General features: G+C 34.6%; 2 protein-coding genes and 1 long non-coding RNA gene across 4 annotated transcripts; 1 reads left to right on the forward strand and 2 right to left on the reverse strand.

Annotated features, from left to right (window-relative positions):
- The first annotated feature begins 11,080 nt into the window (after positions 1–11,080).
- Positions 11,081–12,076, forward strand: LOC116002610 (dehydration-responsive element-binding protein 1E-like). The gene has a single exon (XM_031242775.1). It carries the CDS (start codon positions 11,127–11,129, stop codon positions 11,913–11,915), a length of 789 nt encoding a protein of 262 aa, XP_031098635.1. The 5' UTR covers positions 11,081–11,126; the 3' UTR covers positions 11,916–12,076.
- A 2,036-nt stretch (positions 12,077–14,112) lies between these two features.
- On the reverse strand, positions 14,113–15,885 carry LOC116003124. The gene is made up of 2 exons (XR_004094622.1): positions 15,811–15,885; positions 14,113–15,307 (listed from the first exon to the last, which is right to left on the reverse strand). It is a non-coding gene; the product is annotated as an uncharacterized LOC116003124 (long non-coding RNA).
- Positions 15,886–19,382: 3,497 nt separating this feature from the next.
- On the reverse strand, positions 19,383–23,310 carry LOC116001773 (NADH dehydrogenase [ubiquinone] 1 alpha subcomplex assembly factor 2). Of its 2 annotated transcripts, XM_031241710.1 has the most exons (9): positions 23,171–23,310; positions 22,837–22,967; positions 22,183–22,239; positions 21,705–21,757; positions 21,412–21,463; positions 21,179–21,238; positions 21,014–21,073; positions 20,262–20,304; positions 19,383–19,700 (listed from the first exon to the last, which is right to left on the reverse strand). In XM_031241710.1, the coding sequence occupies exons 2-9, from the start codon at positions 22,946–22,948 to the stop codon at positions 19,637–19,639; spliced, it is 501 nt and encodes a 166-aa protein (XP_031097570.1). In that variant the 5' UTR covers positions 22,949–22,967; positions 23,171–23,310; the 3' UTR covers positions 19,383–19,636. The 2 variants fall into 2 exon arrangements, with proteins under 2 accessions (XP_031097570.1, XP_031097571.1); XM_031241711.1 differs by lacking the exon at positions 23,171–23,310 and having other exon boundaries at positions 22,833–22,967.
- Positions 23,311–24,306: the final 996 nt, after the last annotated feature.

Raw genomic sequence — 24,306 nt, forward strand, 5'->3', positions numbered from 1 at the left:
TATATATATATATATATATATATATATATATATATATATATATATATATATATATATATATATATTTAACAACATGCTACTACGAATAGTAAACTACTATTCGCAGCAACAATATCAGGCTGCAAACAGTAGCACCTTGTTGCTATTCGCAGTGCCAAATTGCTATTGCAAATAAAGCTCTTTGTTTGATGCCTAGTAGTATATCAAGTATAGTATATCAAGTATAGTTTATACATACATGCATACATACATACATGCATGCATGGATGCATATACATACATATACATATACACATACACATACACATATACATATACATACATACATACATACATACATACATACATATATATATATATATATATATTTATTTATTTATTTATTTATTTATTTATTTATTTATTTATTTTATGCAACTAGTAATTATATTTTTAAATATTTTATTTAAACAATTCTATTACTATAAATTTTAGTGTTCAATATTGTTATGAATTTCTTATGAAATAGTTTTTTTGTTGATGCTTATTAATAGTATACAAGTAATTAGCATACAAGTCTCACCATAATATTGATAAAAACAATAGTGTTGATGTGGGTGAAGAACTATATAATAAGACGAATTTTATGATATATTATAACATATTTTGTAAGAATATTATAAATGATAAAGAATCAAAATCATTGAAAGTTACTAAGGATGTATTCAATTTAGAACTTCAATGATTTTTGTAGACTTTTTAAAATAAAAAAGTTGATAAAAAATTATGAATGTTTTTTATAGACTTTTAAAGAGTCTTATAAAGTTTATTAAAATCTTTATTTTAAAAGTCTACAAAAGTCATGATTGAACGCACCCCCTTAGTCTTTTCAATTATATTTGGACTTGTTAAGGACACTTGCGGGCAGGAGCTATCTCCCATGGGTTATTCTATACGGGATTTCAATGATCTTCTTTACCGACATGAGAAGAGAGGTGGGGTCCCTCACCCTGACAGCTTCCTACGCAGTTTTGGGGAGGTGGTGGATAATTGTGGGCTAGTTCAGTTGCCTATGGTGGGTTATCCTTTTACATGGGAGAGGGGGAGGGGCATTGAATCTTGGTTGGAGGAGAGTTTAGATAAGGTGCTTGCGACTGCAAACTGTGTAGTGGTCTTGGTGGTGGGGGGGGGATAGGGTGGTCAACATTTTGACTCGGTCTTCGGATCACTCGGCTTGATTTCTGGGGGTCAATGACACGTTGGAAGGTGGAGGTAGGGTAAGGCGAGGTTTTCGTTTTGAGATGGCTTGGTTGCTTGATGAGGGGTGTAGGGAGGTTGTGGAAGGTGTCTGGCTTGATGGGAGCAATGGTGGTTTGATGGGTTGTCTACAACTCAGCAGTGATCTCCAATTGTGTTAGGGGTGACTATTTCTATAGGTTTGGGAAACAGATGAAGGACTTGCTTAAAGAACAATTGAGATTGAGAGGCTGCCAGGATCTAGTTTCTTTAACATATTATCAAAGGATTGAGACTCAACTGAATCGCCTTAAGGGACAGGAAGATGTGTTCTGGAGGCAGAGGGCAAAACAACACTTGTTTAGAGATGTTGATGCCAATATGAAATTCTATCACATGTATGAATATGCTCATAAGAAGAAAATTACACTCTCTAGGTCAAAAGATGATTTTGGGGTCTGGGTGGAGGGTGAAGCTATGAAATCTGTTGTTTTGAATTACTATAAAAGAATTTTTTCCAATTATGCTGCCTCTACGGATTCTTTCTTTACCTCTGTCACCCCTCGTGTCTCTCAACACAATAATTATGTCCTACTCTGCCTTTTTAAGCTTGAGGACATTAAGTCTGCTTTATTTTTCATGTTTCCTGATAAAGATCCTATGCTTGATGGTATGAATTCGGGCTTCTATCAGCATTTTTCGGATGTGGTAGGGGGAGATGTCTCCGTTTTGTGTTAAGTTGTCTCAGTTCATGCTCTTCCCTAGACGGACTGAACAAAACTAATGGTGTTCTCATTCCTAAGAAGAAAGTACCTGAGTCAGTGTCTGATCTCAGACCCATTGCCTTGTGTAATGTTGTCTATAAGATCATGACCAAAATAATTGCGAATAGGATGAAGCCACTGTTGGGTGACATTATATCGAAATCCCAGAGTGCTTTTATTCCTGATAGGCTCATCACTGATAATATTCTTGTTGTAGCGGAGGTTAGTCATTATCTTAATAGGAAGCAGTGTGGGATGGTTGGTTTGGTTGCCCTAAAGTTAGATATGGCTAAGGCTTATGACCGGATTGAGTGGTCCTTTCTACGAAGAATGATGTTGGCTTTGCGTTTTGCGGATGGTTAGGTGAATCTGGTTATGACTTGTGTTACCACTATGTCTTATAATTTCTTGGTTATTGGTTTTAATAGTGGTTAGGTTATCCCCACCCATGGGCTCAGACAAGGAGATCCACTCTCTACATATTTGTTTATAATTTGTGATGAAGGTCTATCCTTGTTGCTGCAGTAAGCTCAGGTTGTAGGTTCTATTCATGGGTGTAGGGTGGCTAGAGGGGCTCCTTCTATTTCCCATTTGTTCTTTGTTGATGATAGCCTATTGTTTTTTTAAACCAAATATCCAGGAATCATGTGTTGTTAAAAATTATCTACCTGTCTATGAGAACATATCTGGTCAAAAGTTGTCAACTTCCATAAGTCGAGCGTATATTTTAGTATGAATTCTTCAGTAGCTGCTAGGGAGGAAGTGGTCTTGGTTTTGGGAGTGTCCCTCAGGCTGACAATTTTGAGAAATATCTAGGATTGCCTTCTTTTGTAGGGAGGAACAAGAGGGCAGTCTTTTTATATGTTGAGGACAAGGACATACAGCGGATGGGTGCCAAGAATAAAAAATTGCTATAGCATGTAGGTAAGGAAATTATTTTGAAAAGTGTGGCTCATGAAATCCTACGTTTTTCTATGAGTGTGTTATTGCTCCCTAATTCAGTTTGTTTGGCTCTAGAGAGAATTATGAATCGCTTCTGGTTGGGTTCGGGGGGTGTTAATGGAAATAAGATCCACTGGAAAGCATGGGATCGATTATGCACTCCGAAGAAGTTAGGTGGTTTGGGTTTCAAAATTTTCGGGTTTTCAATTTGGCAATGTTAGGAAAATAGGTCTAGCACTTCCTGCCTAACCCACAGTTTTTGGTGGCAAGAGTATATAAAGTCAAGTACTATCCCAAATCCTCTTTTATTGATGTCTCAGTGGGTAGTTGCCCAAGTTTCTCTTAGCGTAGTATTATGGCTATTCATGAGTTGATATATAGTGGAGTGAGGCGTAAGATTGGTAATGGTAAGTCAACTTTAATATGGGGACATGATATCTCTATTTCTGAACCATTATGTACTCCCTATTTTAGTTATTTTTGGTGCAAAATTGCGTATATCTTAGTGGGAATTAAGACTCGTTTATGTGTTATGTGTTCAAAAGGTGTAATTGTCCACAATGAGTAGCAAAGAAAGTATTTTGGAGCTTATTGGAGCTATTTTTGAAGCAAGGATCCCACCCAAAGAAGATAGGAGAAACGGAGAGCAAAACAGAAGAAAAATCAAACAAGGAAGCAGCCACACGGCCGTGAGCCCCGTTTTTCCGCCGACCAGCTGCGACCCCCACACGACCATGTACACGGCCGTGTGGTGGACCGTGAGGCCTACTTTTTCCAATATTTAAGGCGCGATTTCTGCAATTTGGGGAGTTCCGAACCTTAATTTGGCTTTAGCTTATTTTTCCTCTTCTATTCATATTTCCATAGCATAGATTATCATAATTTTATATTAGATTACTTACTTTCAAGCTTTTAATCGCGGATTGGATTGGTTTTCTACCAAGATTTCTTCATCTTCAATAAAGAAGTTTCCTTTACTCTTTATTTCTTTTATTTTCAGTTTTCTTGCAATGTTGATGGAGATTTACTTTACCCTTGCTTTATTTACATCTATCATGAGTAAATAGTTAGCTTTTGGGTTTTGATTAGGGTTTTATTGCTATTTTTTATTCAAAGTTTATGATTATTGCATAAAGGGGATAAATTATTCCCCTAGGGTTCTTATGTTTGAATTGGATTATTAATTCTTCTTGTTAGTGATTGATGCGCAACAATTGTTAGTTTGTCTTGGAGAGGCTTTTATGTCAATGAAAGTTGGATGAAATACTAAAGCCTAACCAATTTCATACCCGATTTTCCTTCTATGAAAATAGGGATGAATTGGGGCTTATAAATATTTTTATATTCTAATTTCAAACCCAATTTTCCGGTGAAACTTGCACTGTCATGCAAACTCCTGGTGTTCATCAAACCTTATTTCACAAATATCATAGTAATACTAGCCATGGATTTGAATGTTGGCCGAATTATATGTTCCCTCCCGCAGAATTTCTTCACCGTGCGCGTCAGGTGCTATATATGGAACAATAACACCACTGACATCATCCCTTTCTTCTTCCCTGAAAGCAGCCGCATCTTAATCGTAGGGGGCAATGGTTGTATAGTTGCCTCCATCATCATCATCTTCTTTCCCGGGGAGAACAACCACGTTCTGATGAGAAACTAATATTTTCTTTTAACTATTGCTCTTTTTAAAAAAATTATAAATAATATTAATTTTTTAATACAATTCTACTTATTTTCTAGAAAATAATCCAAACTTACTATATTGACTCTGTTACAATGTAGTATATGCTCATAGCTACTTATCTCAACCAAATGAAGCACAAAGAGCCAATATCGTCTCCATTGAGGCTCGAACCCACCCCCTCCATGTGGTAGTGCAATCGGGTGCCACTAGACCACAGTTTTCTTAAATGCAATCAAACGCTGAAAATGAAAATGTTTTCTGAAAAATAACTCATGAAAAATATTTTCCAAAGGTTTCCAAATGAAAAGTTAGCATTTTCAACGTGTGATGTGAATGCGGTATGGATGCGTATAGTGATGAATGAAGAGTGTCGTCCTCTAGGAAGGCGTAAGGAAATTGGCAGGCAAGTGGATTAAGCACAAGGGATAAAAGTGTTTGAAAGCTAGTCCTAAGCAATTGTGTGTGTGAATCATGCTAAGAACAAAACAATTAATGCAAAAGAGTATGAAACAATCAAAGGGAAAGGGGATTCGAATCAACTTATCAAGCATGCTCACCCTCGATTTCCTATGGTCCTAGGATTTGGCAACGCTTGTTAGACAAGATTGAGGCAAGCTCACTAATGTCAACGCCACTCTCGTGGACAATGGCCTCTCTACCATGCCTTAGCCTTATTCTCATAATAGCTAGGCTAGAAGAGGCAATTCATCAAACATTTGATGTGCCTCTTGCCTTCCACTCTCCCTTTTCTCAAAGGTGAGAAGGAAATGTGAATGGTGAGGACTTGGTACACTCCCTACTCTCGTAGGTGAGTATTCCTATCCTAATCCTCTAGTGCAACCGGACCCTTGTTGGCATAGAGTCAAGACAATCGTCCCAATCCACACTTCCAATCTCCCTTTTCTCAAAGGTGAGAAGGAAATGGGAATGGTGAGGGCTTGTTACACTCCCTACTCTCGTAGGTGAGTATTCCTATCCTAATCCTCTATGGCAACCGGATCCTTGTTGGCATAGAGTCAAGACAATCATCCCAATCCACAATCAATCACCAAACAAGCATTAACTAAGCCTAGGTTTAAGAACTTTAGAACTCAAGGGAGATCATGCAAGACTAATTGATTCAAATCCTCAAAAAGATCTAGCTATTCATGGTGAAAATGAAATCACAAAGCAATGGAACTAACAAAGCAATAGAATCAAATCAACAATTAGGAATTGAAATACAAGAATAGGAAATGAAACTTAGCTTGAAATTGAAGTAGAATCCTTGAGTAAACTTGATCAATACAAACTTGCAATGTGAATTCCTCTCTAAATCTAGCTATGTAACATGAATTTGGAGTGCAATTGAGCTATGGAATGGAGAGAATTTGAGAGCTAAAACCTAGAGAGAGAAATATTCTATATGGAATGATGATGATTGGTAAAAAGTGTCTTGAAAAATGGTTCCTTCATCCCTTTTAAACAGTGAATAACCGCCAAAATTTCCGCGATGGACGCCATGCTGGACGCGCATCCAAGGGCGCGTCCAAGGCGTGCCTTGCGTTCTGCTTTGAAAACTTCAGAGGGGTTAATTCTGGACGCCACCTTGGACACGCGTCCAGGGGCGCGTCCAAGGCAGACTTCTGTTCTGCTGCGTAAACTTCAGAGGGATGATCTTTGGACGCCGGCCTGGACGCGCGTCCAAGGCCAGGCTTCTGCTCTGCTGTGCAAACTTCAGAGGGGTGCTTTTTGGACGCCGGCCTGGAAGCGCGTCCAAGGCCTATTTCGTCCTCCAACTTCGGCTTGTGAATTCTTCTCCGAAATATTGCCATTTTCTGTCTTTAAACACTTCTTTTTACCTACAAAACAATCGGCAACGTGTGGAACGGGGTCCGATGACAACATAGAGTACTCTAATGCAATTTAGGACCAAATCACTCCTAAAAGTCATGAATTATGCACTAAATGATCCAAGAATAACCTTATGATTGGGCATCTTTTGCACTTATCACCAAACAAACCCTAAAAAATCATTTATAAAAAAAAAAAGAAAAAAAAGGGATTTATTGCCGCGGCTATTATGTCTGGCCTGTCACCTGTGTGTTAGCAGTTCTTATATCGTGGACCGCGGTCCCAAAACGACGTCGTTTTAGTAAGTGGGAGACGGAGCCTCGTAATTGACACTACAGTTCATTCCAAAAGATACTGCCTTACATTTGTTTTGATATTATCGAATGAAACTGTAGTTATATCAAAATGTAATTGTAGTTGTGTTGAAATGTAACTGCAGTGTATATGAAAAGATACTAAATAACAGTTTCACATTTGTGTTTGATATTATCGAATGAAACTGTAGTTATATCAAAATGTAACTGTAGTTGTGTTGAAATGTAACTGCAGTGTATATGAACAGATACTGAATAACAGTTTCACTTTTGTATTTTTATATTATCGAATGAAACTGTAGTTATTTCAAAATGTAACTGTAGTTGTGTTGAAAGGTAACTGCAGTTGTGTTGAAATGTAACTGAAGTTGTGTTGAAATGTAACTGCAGTATATATGAAAAGAAAGTGAGTGGCGCGAATTCATCCGTCTGTTTTCATTAATCAAAACGACGTCGTTTTGGGGCATTGTGGACCACGGTCCACGATATAATTTGCGGTGTGTTAGTGTGTATCATCCGTGTAACAAAAAGTTAAAAACAGTAACAACCACGGAGTATGTCTGATTTATATATTATGATGTCATTATTTTCCTTAAAATAAACAAAAGCCTATCGTCATCCAAAACGGTAAAACTCTCCTTTGTCTCCGGGTTACAATTACCATTCTTCATAATTGCTTTTTCTACTTTTTAATACTTAATTGATAAATTTAAGAAAACAATAAATTTGCATATGCGTGCAATTATTTTTATATTCTATTCCAATATTACGTTAATATGAATATATTAACATTACTGTAATACAATAATATTTTTGGTTGTGTTTGGATATCCGAAAAATGACTTCTCATAAATCATTTTTCAGGTTTCCGGTATCTGGAAGCAATTGAAAAATCCAGTCAACGGAAAACATTTTCCATTGGCTGGGAAATATCTAGTCATTTTGGCGGAAAATAACTTCCGTCAAACACTTAGAACAAAGTTTCCGGCAGAAAGCATAAGTCTGATTTCTGCTGGAAACTATCCCATGCTTACCGGGTTTTTAAAAAAAAAATTGATAAATAATATTATTTTTAAGAGTCATTTCCATTTTTGGTCCTACTGTTATTAGGGCATTGCCAATTTTAGTCCACTTCATTAATTTTTGCCACATTGCGGCCAGTCTTATTTAGTCTTTGCCACATTAAGTCCACCGTTAAATTTTTTGTCAAATAATCGTCCAAAACAGGGGTATTTTGGTCTTTTCATGCTTTGATCATCTCCTTAACCCTTTGCAGTAGTTTTCCTTACACATTTTCATCCAATGAAGAGGTCCAGCGAAAGCCATGGCTTTGTAATGTGGCTCACATGGTTTTCGTTGGACCTCTTCATTGGATGAAAATGTGTAAGGAAAACCATTGCAAATGGTTAAGGAGATGACCAAAGCATGAAAAGACCAAAAATACCCCTGTTTAGGACGGCCATTTGACGAAAATTTTAACGATGGACTAAAAGTGGTAAGGACTCAATAAGACTGGCCGCAATATGGCAAAAATTAATGAAGTGGACTAAAATTGGAAATGCCCCAATAACAATAGGACCAAAAATGAAAATGACTCTATTTTTAATATTATTATTACAAATATTTTTATATTCTAAATAAAATATTTAAAATGTTTAATTATACAATTCTACTCATTTTTTAGAAAATGAACCAAACAAACAAAGACAGTTTTGTACTATATAGCCAAACACGAGAAAAGAAAATGTTTTCTAAAAGTCATTATTTCCCTGCTTTAATTCTAAATGGACCCTAAAATAAAATTTTATTTTTTACATTGAACTTCTCTTCAATTAGCATAAACCAAAGCAATAAATATATACATATGCATATACAAAATAATTTTTTTTTTGCAATACAATAGGGAAGGGAAAACCCCAGGTTGAGTCTCATAAACAAAACAGCCTACGCCGTCTCAAGAATGAGACGATCGCAAACATCCGTTGATCGTTATAATATTTGCTTAAATAGTTAATATAACAAAAAGACTTTCATGATTAAAAAATGAAATTATATTACTACAACAAAAAGACTTTCATGATTAAAAAATGAAATTATATTACTACTGAGCACAGAAATTGATGGGGCATGGAAGGCAAGTATTCACTCTAATGAATTTATATACATTACTAATGAAATTATATACATTTCAAGATTAGAAAATGAAATAATATACATTACTAATGAAATTATATTAAACTTCTGCTCACTCTGTTCTAAAACTTTAGTGTTCTACTGTGTGTTAGCTTGTTTGCCGATGACATTATAGTTTAAGTGTTAACTAATATGTCGTAAAATCCATTTTATCATAGAAAAACTAAGCTACAACGCTACTTACTTCCTTAGCCTCCACCTTTGAGGGATAGAAAATAAGGTTTTAAGAAAAGGGTGTATATCATTTACGCAACTATTGGTTTGTGCTTGTATTTCATAAAATTATACTGCATAATTATCCTAATTTGGCATATAAAAAGTAATCAAAAACTCCAATAATTGCTATAAGAAGCCATGTAAAAATAGGTTTTTTTTGTTAATTTATAAAATTTAAAAAAAAAAAAAGGCAAATAACCATAGAAAATAACATATATGTGTGTAATAGCCTCCATTCAGCTGAGAAGATATTTGCAAGAATGGAATTCATGACGATTTAGATATTAGAATCGAATTCATGTTTCACCCACTTGACTATCCCTTGTGTAGTTGCGGAACACACACAATTTTGTTAATAGTAAACAGTGATTTTGTGGTATAAATAAAGAAATTTAGTGAAATCTTATTATTCATAATTGGGAGTGTAAAAAAGTGAAATCAATTAATTATTCACATCATTTAATTTATTTTGTATAGTAAAACTTAATTATAAACTTACCATCTCTTATAAGATGTCTAATTATTATATACTACGTATCTCTTTTATATGTTTAAATTAACTCTATTTATAAATAGTTGTCCAAAAGTACACATTTTTAAAAAAATAAAAATAAAAAATTAATTTTTTTCAATTATATTTGGACTAAATATAAAAATGATCCAACAACTAAATGGTTACGACAGGTTTTCATAAAAAAAAAATGGTTACGACACTATAAATATATATTCACAAATACTCAGGCGAGAAAAATAATTACATATCACTATTGCAAGATTTAAAAAAAAATCAATATAAAAAATATAAAATATTCAGGTGTAATGTTATGTTAAAAAAAATATTTATCATAAAATTTTATTGCTACCAACTAAAACAAAAACCTTCACAATATCATCTCGAACATACATTAGTTTCTTAATTAGTCTTTTGATTTATGGAAAAGTTTACACCCGCTACACGAAAGTGTACTCTAGGTGAAATCTACCTTATAAATCTTAGTTGACAAAGAATCACAAAAAAATAATTAACTATTCTAGATTGTCCATAATTGACCGGTTTAAACTAAGATAACCAATAGACAGCTTCTCCTGGGAAGTCAAACTTAAAATATTAGAGCAAACTCATCTATTGAGTTTTTTCAATGGTTTTCGTTAGTCCAATGAGGAGAGAGGAGAGACAAAAAAAAAAAAAAAAAAGAAAAAAAAAAGTGACTTATGCACTCAGCAGGCGTATCTAATGCGTGTTTCGACTTTTAAAAAAATGATACCCTCAAAAAACTCCAATTTCTACAAGTTAATTTTTTTCACTTTCCTCCGATTCACCGCTCTCCTCAATCTAATCATCTCTCATCTCCCTTAAAAAAAAAAAAATTCATTGGTGACAATGCTCTTAGACACTGTTGGACAATTAAATTGAGATTTGCCCTTCTTAATTAATCTCACATGTAAAAACGGCCGTTACTATGTCTGGGCTGTGTATCACCCGTGTAACAAACCTTTTTGTAGAATATAGTTAGCAGATATTTATGATGTCCCCTCTTTTTTACTTAAAATATAAGCAAGCTGCAAACCGTCATCCGTAAAGGCATAACTCCCCTGTCTCTCTGAGTTGACCAATGACCACAACCCAATTGCCACGTCACTCAAAATATATTGAACTCGTGTGCAAATCAGTGTACCCCACTCATCTCTTTCACACACACAGCTGTACTGCGTCTCCCCTTCCCGACAAGTCCACAGAATTACAAACACACACAAAAAGTGACAAACAGCTTATAGTTTAACATACAACATTCCTATTTGAGCGCGTGCTCAAGCGCGTGTTATGCACGCTCCCCTAGTATATTCCGCTTCGTTTCCGAACTCTATAAATATACGGTGTCTCCTTCTCTCATGCTCGTGCACTTTTATAACTACGACAAATACTAAGAATTCGTGAGGTTTAACGTTTTCGGCTCAGAAATGGATTACTCGACTTCGAATTCCGACCCGAATTGGAGCAGCGGCTACGGGTTTCCGCAGGGGGAGGGGTGGAGCGGAGGCGCGGCGTCGCATTCGGACCCGAATTGTTGGGGCGGCGGCTACGGGTTTCCGCAGGGGGAGGGGTGGAGCGGCGGCAGGGCGTCGCATTCGGACGAGGAGGTGATTCTGGCGGCGAGCCGGCCGAAGAAGCGGGCGGGGAGGAAGAAGTTTAAGGAGACACGGCACCCGGTTTACCGGGGGGTGCGGCGGAGGAATAACAACAAGTGGGTCTGCGAGATAAGGGAACCGACGAAACAGAAACGGATATGGCTGGGGACTTATCCCACCCCGGAAATGGCCGCCAGGGCTCACGACGTGGCGGCATTGGCTCTCCGAGGCCAGTTCGCCGCCACCCTCAACTTCGCCGACTCCGTCTGGCGCCTCCCCGTGCCCGCCTCCGTCGATGCTAAGGACCTCCGCAAGGCCGCCGTCGAAGCCGCCGAGGCCTTCCGCCCTAAAGAATGCGAGGAAGAAATCGTCATCACTACACCCACGTCCGTGGAAGCGCCGCCGCCGCCGCCTCCTGCTGACGACCCGTGGAATGTATTGGCGTCGCCGCCGATCATGGAACACGATGACCTCTTCACCGGAATGCAGGGAGGGTTTCTTGGAAGCATGGCGGACGGAAACTTGCTGTCGCCAGCTCCGTCGTTGGGAAAAAGTTTCAGTTGGGACGAAGTTGAAGTGGAGAGTGACGTGGAAGTTTCACTATGGAGTTATTCTATTTAATTTAATAATATATATATATATATATCTATAGATAGTACATAACTACATAGGAGTACCTTAATTAGAAATAATTTGTACTATATTTGTGCTTAGCGCAAAAGTGTGTGTGTTTGATTACCATTTTTGAAATAAACTTTTTATCTAACAAACATTTTTCAATATATAACTAATTTTATTGAATTCCTTTACATAAATTTAAAATTTATATAATTACAATTAATATAAAACTGCAACTCAAAATAAGATTCATCAATGAAAATGCTACCTCTACTCCTAAATTATACTTACTCCAACCAAATGTTTATTTTTTATTGGATGAAGAAAAATGAATGAACAAAAATCATGGTCCACCTCTTTTTTTAAGGCAATCAAAACATGTCACATAGTATGGAGTAAAATTGGAGTACAAAATGGGAGTCCATGTATTATTACTTTTCATCAATCAAATCACAGTAATAAAATGAGGAGAAAATAGCATTTTTCTCCCTGAATTATGTATTTTATATTCATAGTGCTCTTTCCATATGAAATATTCATGTATCCATATTAGTCATTCAATTGTTTTAAAAGGAGCAATTTTTCTCATTTTTATGTTAAACATGCATTTTTACCATTAAATATAAGTATTTCATTTACTTTTCTTCTCCAACAAAGTATTGCTTATATATGGGAATCGGAATAAATTTGAAAAAGAATATACATCATTTCAAATATTATAATTATAATGTTAAGCTAGTGCTAGTAACAAAATTAAAACTTAAACACAAATAATATAATACATTAATACTAATTAATTATAATTATAATATTAATATTACTAGCATTGACTTAAAATTATAATTATAATATTTACAAATGATGTCTACTCTTTCTCACATTTATTCTGATTCTCACATATAAGAAGATATGACTGTGGTTCAGTTCTGATTCTTATCACTGGTTCACAATTTTGGTTCCAGTTTGAATAGCTAGTTCAATTTTATTGAAAACAATAACTTATTCATTAAATCATTCTCTAGACAGCTTACAAGAAAAGAGGGAGGAGTATCCAACTACTCCCCAGAATCTGACACAGAAAAGGCCTCCCACGCAACAGTGTGGGCGACACAATTCACAAATTGTTTAACGAAACGAAAACTAACATCACCAATCATAGATGCTAGTTCTTTTACAATATCAACTAACAGTTCAATTTTTAAAATCTATTTTCTATTTTTAAAACAGTCTGAATTGAACAATTAATTTTTTTTTTCGGTTCGTGATTTTAATAAATCAAAAACAAAATGTTGAGTTCTAGTTCTAAATCGTAACTGAAACCTTTTGATTCGGTTCAATCTAGACCGGCCGTGGTCATCTCTACATATGAGCAATAATTTGTTGGAGAATAAAAATAAATGAAATACTTATTTTAAGGGTAAAAATGTACATATAATAGAAATGATGAAAAAATTGACACTTTTAAAATAACTAAAAGACTAATGTAGATACATGAATAATTCAGCGTAAAAAGCATTATAAAATATAATTCACTGGAAAAACTGAAAAAGTGTCATTTAACCTAAAATAAGAAGAAAAAAGGTACAATCTGCTGTTATCATTTGTCCTAAGGAATCTGACCTAGTCTTCCATTCGTCATTTTAAAAGTTACGGACCATTTGGTTGCAAGGAAGAAATTATGAGGGAATGAAATTATAATTTTGTGTAAAATAAATAAGGTGGAATAAAGTAAGAATTCAAATGTACTCAAAAAAACAAAAAAGAGTAAGAATTCAAATTCTATTTTAAGATTTAATTTTACGATTTTACATATTATATAAATTAAAACTGGTTGATTCTTAGTTTGAACAGATGTCCTAAACTATATATATTGGCTATGGTTCAAGGTTGAAACCCTATGCCAAGAACATAAAAATTCCAAGCAAAATAATAATTATGAAATTATTATCTTTTATCAATAAATATTATTTTTTCATCAAAATTATTATTTTTGTATCAATATATAAATTACAACCAAATATTAAAAATAACAAAATTGAAATTTCAAAATATGTAGAATTATTTTTTATTCGCATTATGTGTATAATCAAATATAAATTATATTACATAACAATTTGAAATAAAAATTTTCAACTATTCAAATTGTAAAACTAATATTTAATTAAACTTTACTAATTCAAAATAATTGAAATCATTACAATTAAGAAAACTAGGAAATCGAAGATATTAAAATCATTAAAATTAAGCAAAGTACAAATTTGAAGACATTGAAATGATTAAAATTTATGACATTACAAATTGAAGAAAGGTTGAAGCAACCACAAAAGGGAGGGGGAGGGGCGATAAGTACTAATTAGGAACAATCCTAGTCAAGTTGACCACGTTGTTGACTTGGTAACCACAAGGCTATAAGTTCAAATTCCCACGGGAGTGGCCTATTGGCCTTCTTGAGTTCTTGATTTGAGTCGCCCAGCCATGGACAAATTAGGCTGATTTACCTCATTGTAGTCATTTGCCGTCTAGGATCACAAGGCGTAGCTTATCCCGTGCATACTCTCGGGTAATGACTGCGAGTTTCCCTCCTCACTCAATAAGTTATTAATTTAGTTGATGAAACTAAAAGAGTTAATACCCAAAATGGTCCTCCGACTATTAGCTAATACTCGATTTAGTCCCAAAGTATTTTTCGTACCCAATTTAATCCTCTGTCTTTTGAAACGGTACCCAATGTCATCCACCGTTAGAAATTGATCATTTCCACCGTTATTATCAAGGGCAAATAAGTCATTTAAATTTATGAAGCCATTTCCTAAGAGATTAGCATATTGTTCCGCCGGAACGGTGAAATCCACCGCCAATACGTCATCGAGAAACTCCTCAACCTTATCCTTCGCCTCATTCAACGTCTCCAATTCACTCACTCATCGGAAAACCGCAATCGAACCGATAGAATACCCCTTCGTGGCTTCGCCCTTGCCGAAGAGAAGTTTTCCCCAACGCACAGCTTTTCAATCGAAGGGAATTTCTCTTTAATTCCCTTGTTCACCCTTACGATCTCGTTTTTCTCGTCTTCCCCAACGCTTTCCTTCAATTTCAGATTTTCAGAAACGTAGCTTCATCTCATCGACGCCATGATTACTATCATCCTCGCCCACCTCGCTCTCCTCGCCGATCCTCCCCATCGCGACGCTGCTGCTCCGTCGCACCCTCTACGACGACCTCATCGTCATCACCACCGCCGCCTGCTGCTGCTGCTTCATGTACTGCTGCATCAGCTTCTCCAGCTCGATCCTACCCTCCATGCCGCGCATCGACCCCTGCGAGCTCCGTTGGACCCCTGCTCGATCCTACACTGTAACTCTGTTGAACCCTCGGCGCCTTCGACTGGTTCACCACTGCGCAATTGTTCATGCCGTTAATAATACAGAGACCAGAGGATACCAGAGGAAGAAAGAGGCTAAATCCAAATAAAATGACTACTTTGCCCTCAAAATAACGGTTCAATGACAGCAATTGTAACAGTGGACGAAATTGAGTGTGATTTTAAAAGACAGGGGATTAAATTGGGTACGAAAAATACTTTGAGACTAAATCGAGTATTAGCTAATAGTCGGAGGACCATTTTGGGTATTAACTCAAACTAAAATACATAAACTATAAATACGAAAAATAGATCAAGAAATTATTAGATGAGTAATAAGTGTATGATGAATTTAATTTGGCATTATTTAGGGTATCAATCAACAAAAATGTTGTGTAATTATTTATTAATATGTTATTTCTTTATAATAATTTAATTACATAATACAAAATAAATAAATACAACTATTCAAAAGAAAAAAATAAGAATAATTAAAAAATAATAATAAAGAGTACAAAGGGCTGCCAATTTGATAACCTTTTTGTACGGCGAGTGTGATTGCAGGCTTTCAAAAATTGAAAAACTTTCAAGATTAATTCAACCTAAGCTACACCCAACGTTGAATAAGTAAAGAAGAAAACTCTTTATATATACCATAAGAAAGGTCGGTGATAGTGTGATACCCTTGGAATATATTTTTAAAATAAATTAAAGAATTTTTTTGAAGTAAAAATTTGTGTAAGACTGTCTCCCAGATTCTTGTCTCGTGAAACGGATTGAATTAAGATGAAAATAAAATATTTATATTAAAAAATATAATAGTAATTAGGAATAAAATATTTGTTATTTTTAAGTGTAATATTTTAGTGAAAAATATAATACTATTATATTCCGTATTTAGATTTAAAAATATTATATTTTTTAATATAAATATTTTATTTTTCTATTGACCCGATCCGTCTCACTGAAGAGTGCACGTTTACAACCTCAGAATGAAGAATATTGGGTAAGCGGTATATATTGCGTCATTGCGTACGCAGCCCGTGGTTTACAACCTCGGAATCTCGGATACCTGAAACCATACAAGAAAGGCCTATCTGAATCCTAAATGAACTGATCACGTGTCAACATCTCGTGTTAAATGAGGCCTCAGTGTCTGACTGTACCCCATTTTTGGTGCCACCTCAGCAAAGACCTGCCAGCTAAGATGGTGGTACCACATCCATAATAAGTCCAGTCAGACCCTTCTCCACTAAGATTCTGCAGCAGCGAGCGACGTCCAATCCCACTTGGCTGCCGTCAGCCGCCAGCTAATTTCCGTGTTTGCGGCAGTGCCGCCGTAACTGCTCCGCCGATAATCAGTTTGTGTTGTTTTTATTACAATGAACAGCTATACATGCGCACTTGTTTTCAACACCATTTAGCACACACAAAACGTTTCTTAACTCATTAATTTATAGATGTTTTTGTTTTTGTTTTTTATTAGTTATATATAAATGAGGAAGAGGGCCGGCAGAGTAAAACTTTATCCAACACAATATCAACGATTTCAATGTTCATAATAATAATAACCACAACATTTTATTAATACTAATGAAAGTATTTACAATGTGTCGAACAACTCAGATGAGTGTTTAGAAAATGACTTATCAGTCAAAGTTTGACTTTTATAACTAATTTTAACAACTTATCAGTCAAAGTTTGACTTTTATAACTAATTTTAACTGTTAAAAAGTTCAGATGGTTTTGAGTACTACTGACTCTGTTACAATGTAGTATCTGTTCATAGTTACTTTTTCAACCTACTGAAACACAAAGAGTCAACAGTTGTAAATTGGGACACCGGGTGTTACTAGACCACAAGGTCTTTGGCGCCAATAAGATATATATAATTCTGTTAATCATTATGGTGAATTATTATTAACAACTTATTATATTTTTAATATTGAATTATTATTAACTACATATGAATTTTTTTTATAATTATAGCATTATTAATAAAAACAAAATAATAATAATAATAATAATAATAATAATAATAATAATAATAATAATAATAATAATCAATAAAGTTAGGCCAAGGGGAACTAAAAAATGTTCGTCTAACTATTTGATGAAATGAATGGTTTAGATTATTTTGATTTTAGTAATTTTTTTTTTAATTTTCCTACTTTACCCTCTATTATACGGAGTATATTTATATTATTTTCTTCCCTTAAATACCCTTGCATTCGGTCGGTATAAACTTTAGTAACAGAATATTCCATTAACTATTTAATATTCTTAACTTACTCATGCATTGATTTCCATAAAGGTCATAGATTCGAACCTCATCCTAATAAAAGTTGGCATAATTGTTGAACATATAATATGAATATGTTAGAGTGTATTAAAAAAATACAATATTAAATTTAACATGAACTTTGGTCAATTAATTAGTCAGACTATATACATAGCATTCAAAGTTGAGCATCAAATATAACAAATAAAGAACATTGAAAATCATTTTCTTGCATTTAAAAAAATCTAGGTTAAGTTTTTTTTTTTCATTTTTTTTGTTTAATTAATCTTCTTTTGATTATTTAGAACAATACTCAATATTTTAATTATGCTTTTGTATTATAGGGAATGATTTAGGTAATTATGGTATTAATATTTTTTGTTTATATTTTTATAATCATGCAATTGTACATTACTTTACAAATATTGTACTATTATTTTTTTAGAGGACAAAATTGTTCATACATCATTAAAGTTTCATATATATATATATATATATATATATATATATATATATATATATATATGGGCACGCTCAGGTGATAACCAATGGCCAGAAAAGAATTGAGAACAAATTGCAGCCGTCTACGTGTCCAGATTTAATGGATCAGATGTAATTTAAAAAAAAAAAAAGATGCGATGATATTTTTGTAAATAACTCGAACTTTGGTGCAAGTAACATGTATTAAAAGTGCAAGTAACATGTATTAAAAGTGCAAGTAACTTATATAAATATGCAAGTAAAATGTACAAGTAAAATCACTTAAAAGTGCTTTCAATTTTACTTAATAGTGCAAGGAGTTAATTCTATTTTTGGTCCTACTATAGTACTGTTATTGGGGCATTTCCAATTTTAGTCCACTTTATTAATTTTTGTCACATTGTAACCACTGTTATTTCAAGTGTTTCACTTTTAGTCCACCGTTAGTATTTCCGACAGTTGACCGTGTAATCTAGGGACATTTTGGTCTTCCCATCTCTGTCTTGTCGTCTACAACAAGGAAGATGAGGTGACACCGACGACGCTTCATCCTCTGATTTCCATCTCTGTCTTGTCGTCTACAACAAGGAAGATGAGGTGACACCGACGACGCTTCATCCTCTGATTTCCGTCACTCTCTCGTCGTCTCTCCAGTTTGAAGCTACGCCTAGAAGAAGAAGAAGAATTAAGTCTGTGATTTGTGAAGCAGACACCTCTGAAAGGTCGGAAACTAGTATTACCGGCCTGGGTGCCGACAGGTTGGGTCTCTTTGCTTTCACCGGATTTTTGTGGGCTTCACTACTCCTCAGTGAGTCTCCGTCGATCGGTGGCTAATTAAAGGAGAAAGCTTAAAGGAGAAGAGACAAAAAGACAAAAATACCCCTGAATTACACGGTCAACTGACGGAAATACTAACGGTTGACTAAAAGTGGAACACTTGAAATAACAGTGGTCACAATGTGACAAAAATTAATAAAGTGGACTAAAATTGAAAATGTCCCAATAACAGTAGGACAAAAAATGGAATTCACTCTAATGCAAGTAATTTACTTTTTTTTTAACATTATTGCACATAATGATAACGTCTTTTACATTGATGCACTTAATGATAACATTTGGAACAACTAATGATATCCTTCGTATTCCTAGCAATATAAACCCAACAAGTATTACCCAAAGTTTTCATTTTCTAAATGTTATGGGGTATTTATCATATTTCCTAGATGCTTGATAATTACTTTTCTTGGTGGAACCTTGCAACTCATACAACTAATGACTACCCCAATTTAACACTGTAGGCATCAAACAAAGGTCATTGAGAAAATTGTAAAAGTTATAGCCAAATATGTGTTCAATTTAAACTATGTGCTTCCTGAAAAATTATTTCATATAGACTGGTACTTTAACATAAATCTGTAAACAAAATTTGGTCAGTCTGAGATAGAATTGATAACATGGAGAGGTCAAAAGCTACTCCATAACAACATATTTGCCACTGTGATCTTCATGTACAGTGATAAGTTCTTATATAACACAATCAATCGTGACATTTCGGCGGTTAGTAGATCAAACCCACTGCTACAATCTTTGTGTTTCACAATGTCAAATAGGAGGTTGCCATGTTCCTGGTCTAAAGGATTCTCCAGATCCAGATGGCTCCGATGACCTGCAAACAAGGCGAGAAGTTATTGCTCAAGACGTTCAGGGGCTTACGATTATAGTTTTTTTTTTTTTTTTGATCAAGGCTTACGATTATAGTTGAAACTATGATTTGTATAACACACTCAGGCTGTTCTCCAACTAGAGCATTTGTTAGTTTTCAAAGCATACACAGATACACATGTGCACAGTATTGTAACTTATCGCCTCCAATAAAGTCCAGATTTTGTTGTTTTGGAGGTTCATTTATTTTCTTGTAACCCAACAGGGAAACACACGGGTAGACTGGAAGGTAAAACTGAAACCGAGCCTTATATGACTACCCTTCTATAGAAGCAGAAAGCATAGACAAGTGCACGAAGTTGTAAATATCCCTCTCTGAAACTGAGAGGTAACCAGCAATCTCTAGCAGTACCTTAAGCCTACCACACCCCAGTCCCATCCCAAAACCCACACATGCACAAAAAGGAAAAAGGAAAAAGGAAAAAAGAAATAGCATAAAACATTTTACTCAGAAATGGTTACGATTTTTCAGAGAATAAAGTTATTGCCAGAAGTCATTGCCCACCTGCTTTCATCCTCTGCATTAGACGCTTCTGCAGCTGTATCACCTTACAAATGGAAACAAAAAGATGAATTTAAGTTAAAAAGCAAGCAATAGTGGCACTGGTTTGAGTACTATCACAGTATCACCACCTCAATAAATCTAAAGATATATGATATGGTTTTATGCTAAAAGAGAACGGCGGTAGATAGTATACATGTGTGCCAACTGAAGCCATGAATCCAATTTGGTTGGAGGGAATTAGAATTCCACTCCCACATAATTCTAAAGGCAAGCAAATTCCTTCATTTGGTTGTAGGAATTGCAAATCCGCAGAATTGCAATTCTCTCATTTTCACGGAATTAGAATCTCATGTCTCCCCCTGGTATTTTCAATTCCGCAGTTTTTGAGAATAAAAAAAAGATACCCTTAAGACAAAATTATCTTTCTCTTTTCTAACCTAACATTGATGTTTCATTTGTCTGCTATAATAAGTATGGGCATTTCGATCTTTATACTACTTATTCTCTTTCAATTCCCATTGATACCAAACACTGGAATTGAAATTCCCAGTAATTCTATTCCTGTAAACCAAGCACTTGAATTTAAATTCCCACACTATTCCTCTCCCATGGAATTGCAATTCTTTTCCCCTCTAATTCCTTCCTTACAACCAAATACCCCGTAAGCGGTCACCACCCTCTTCAGGCTGAGGTTGATTTCCATGAACTTCAAAGGCGAGTTTATTGGGAACTTTTATAGAAGAACATAATACCTTCCGTGGCATCTGGGAATTGTCTAACAAAACTTTTCAAGTCTGGAGCAGCAAGTTTACCTAAAAACATAGAATAAAGGAAGGTCAGTTAGCCACATGTTAGAGTAAAAGTAGCGTGCTCCCCCTTCTAAACCAATACAAGAACTAGTAAAATTTGTGGCTTACCGACACTTGTTACTTTGATCTTGCCTTCTTTAGCTAGCCTTTCCTCTTCCTCCTTTAGACCTAGGCGCAATATAAAAGGAATTATACATAATGGGGACTTCACATCACTTCAAAATCCTAGCAGAGTTTTCAGAACCCTTCTATACTTTGACAAATTACTTCACAGACTTCAGGTGATATGTGAAAGTGTTAACAGATGATAAGAGCTGAGGCATAAAACTAATGACACTTACGGGCAACATTAAGTCTAACAAGCTCCCTTCTAGCCTCTAGCTCTGCCATTTCCTGCAAAATCACAAATGCAGATCTCTCTGGTGAAACTAATGCTCTCTTGTTGAGATGATCATCCAGACCAAGTTCTCTCCAAATTTTGTAGGCCTTAGCTTATCCTAAATTTTGTTATTTCATTACTATCATTGAAGGACACAGAAGGCTGCAAGTTATTGTAATTTTATTTTAAACATATTGGGATGGCTATTAATTTTTATTGAAAATTTTGAGACATGTGTTGGGGTTTAGGGTTCACCTCAGGAGTTGGAGCATTTTTGCGTTGTCCATTCAACCAGCATATCCACTCAACTGCATTGTTTAAGAAGAGCTCATTAAGCGTGATAAACATTATCCCAATAAAGTCATGTTACAATCCATTCAATAAGGGGAAAACATGCATTCTTCATTACTATACTTTTTTAATAAATCAAAATATAACAGTCCACCGAGCACATCAATTTGACAATATTCTACTCTTTCAAAGGAGTTCTTCATATTTGACCAATAACCATGCAAAATGGGCATTCTTCAAAACTGGTTCCTTCAGACAAATTATTATGATGGGTACCCAATCTTTTGTCACCATGCCACCAAGTAAAAAATGATCAAATTTGGTGTTATAACAAAAAAGTGTGCTATGAAAATTTGACAAATTGAAAGGGTAATTACCTAAAAGCTGTAAAGAGTAAACATACAAATTAGAGAAACACCAAACTTGAGCTACAGGTGAATACCTGGGACGGAAGTTGGTTCATGTTCGCCTTTAAATACCACCCATCTTTTCTCTTTCACTGAAATATATTTTACATGAGCCAAATACCATGAGAAAATGTTATGGTCTCTACAAATTGTGCAAAGTACAATAAATATAGCTTTTGCAGTGACATGAAAATCATTCTCATGGCAAGTGATTACTATTTTGTTTCTTAGTTCAATTGCAGTGTTTGAACAAAATTTATCCATAGCTAAGAGTTTATACAACCAACATCATCTGCTGCATTGGGATTTGGGGCTGCTCAATACTTGCTAAATGAAGCAAACTGAGGTCTACTGGGACTATATAATAAACTCACAAAAATGTGATATTTGTGCTTTTAATAATCAAGACAAGATTCAACTACTGTTCTAGCAAAACCACATCCATTAGGACTAGGATGCTTAATTCTTTGCTTGCTAAATGAAACATATTGAGCTATACTAGGACTATCTAATCTTGCAAAATGTGCGACATTTCAGCTTGCAGTAAACAATATGATTCAAGAAATGATCTTTTAGCACAAGAATTAAATTGATTCATAAACACATCTCAATCAACAGAGTACAGGGAAAAATCAAATTGCGAAATAATCAGAAAAATGAATTGCAGGAGAGAAAGGAAACCCACTTACTGATACCATCGATCTCCTCCGTTCTGGTGAAGTATCGATTCCCCGCTTTGTCTACCCCTACCATTCTCCTGTTGCTCAACATCCCCGCCAACCTTGCCCATATCCTCGACATGCTCTCTCTCTCTCTCTCTCTGTAAAAAAATTAAATTAAACTCAGAATAGTGAGCAAGATTTTCGCATCGAAGTAGGGATTTGAAGCACAGGGAGTCAGGGAGCAGTAAATTCTCGAAATTGTAGTTTTACAGTTTATACCGTTGTAGGTCGTGTTTGGAACAAAGCTTGGGTAGAAAATGTTTTAATCTCTCTAGCAAGAAGCAAGTTATTGGATACATACCTTCTCGATGCAATACTTTTCAACAAAAATGGTGAAGCTTTTCAAAATCAAGATGATCTAGATTTCATTTTCAGCTTCATAAATATGATAAAAAATAATCAAAAGAGTAAATTTCGCGTGGATCAAAAACCATACTTAAACAAGGTACAGTTTTCTGCTCCAGGTCACAAGATTGCCAAACAGATCCTTGTTAATGTTCCCACATCATATACAAACATGTTACGGAGTATTTGATTTATCAAGGAGTAAATTATCAAAATCATCCCTAGACTATGTTGATTTCACCGATTTGATTCTACTTATATTGATTTGACTAATCTCCTCTTTCCACTATTTTTTTAAAAACTATTTTGGTCCTCCTGCAACTTAGATGGCAATAGAGTTTGAAAAAATTATAGTTAACATTATTATTAAAAAAAAAAAAAAAAAAAGTCTCGAAGAGGAGATTAGCCAAATCAATATGAATAGGATCAAATTAGTGAAACCAATATAGTCAAAAGACCATTTTAGTAATTTACTCATTTATCTTATAATTGGATAGGCAACACATTTTTTTTTTTTTGAGTAGTATGCAACATTGTAACAAAATTATTACCAATCTTGTAAATTGTTAAATTATTATTTTATTTAAAATTTATGTAATTTTAATTTGAATTTTCACTATCTTTTCAAATATATTCTATTTCCAAATTTTCTTAAATTATTTATGTAATTGAAATTTTTATTTTCATTATTTTCAATATTTGAAAGTAATTTATATATTCGTATAAGAGAATAATTGAGAAAAGAAAATAATATTTTAGAATTTGAAAATAGAGACTTTTAAAAGTAAATTAGAATGGTATGTTTATTTTTAATATATTGAATATTCGTTTGTTGAAAGTTCATTTTTATATAATATACCAAATAATGAACTTTTAGTAATATATATATTAATTTATTTAAAATGAACTTTATGCTAGTGGTTCACATTATAATGTGCACCAATGGTCTATTTATTAATGTTAATTTCATTTTTGGTCCTAGATTTATAGGTGACAATCCACTTTTAGTCCTTTTTTATTAGAACATCCTCATTTGGTACTAGTATTATCGTGGCATGACCAATTTTAGTCCTTCAGCAACAAAATCGTTGA

This window comes from Ipomoea triloba, chromosome 13, assembly GCF_003576645.1.
Source record: "Ipomoea triloba cultivar NCNSP0323 chromosome 13, ASM357664v1".
Taxonomy (NCBI): domain Eukaryota; kingdom Viridiplantae; phylum Streptophyta; class Magnoliopsida; order Solanales; family Convolvulaceae; genus Ipomoea; species Ipomoea triloba.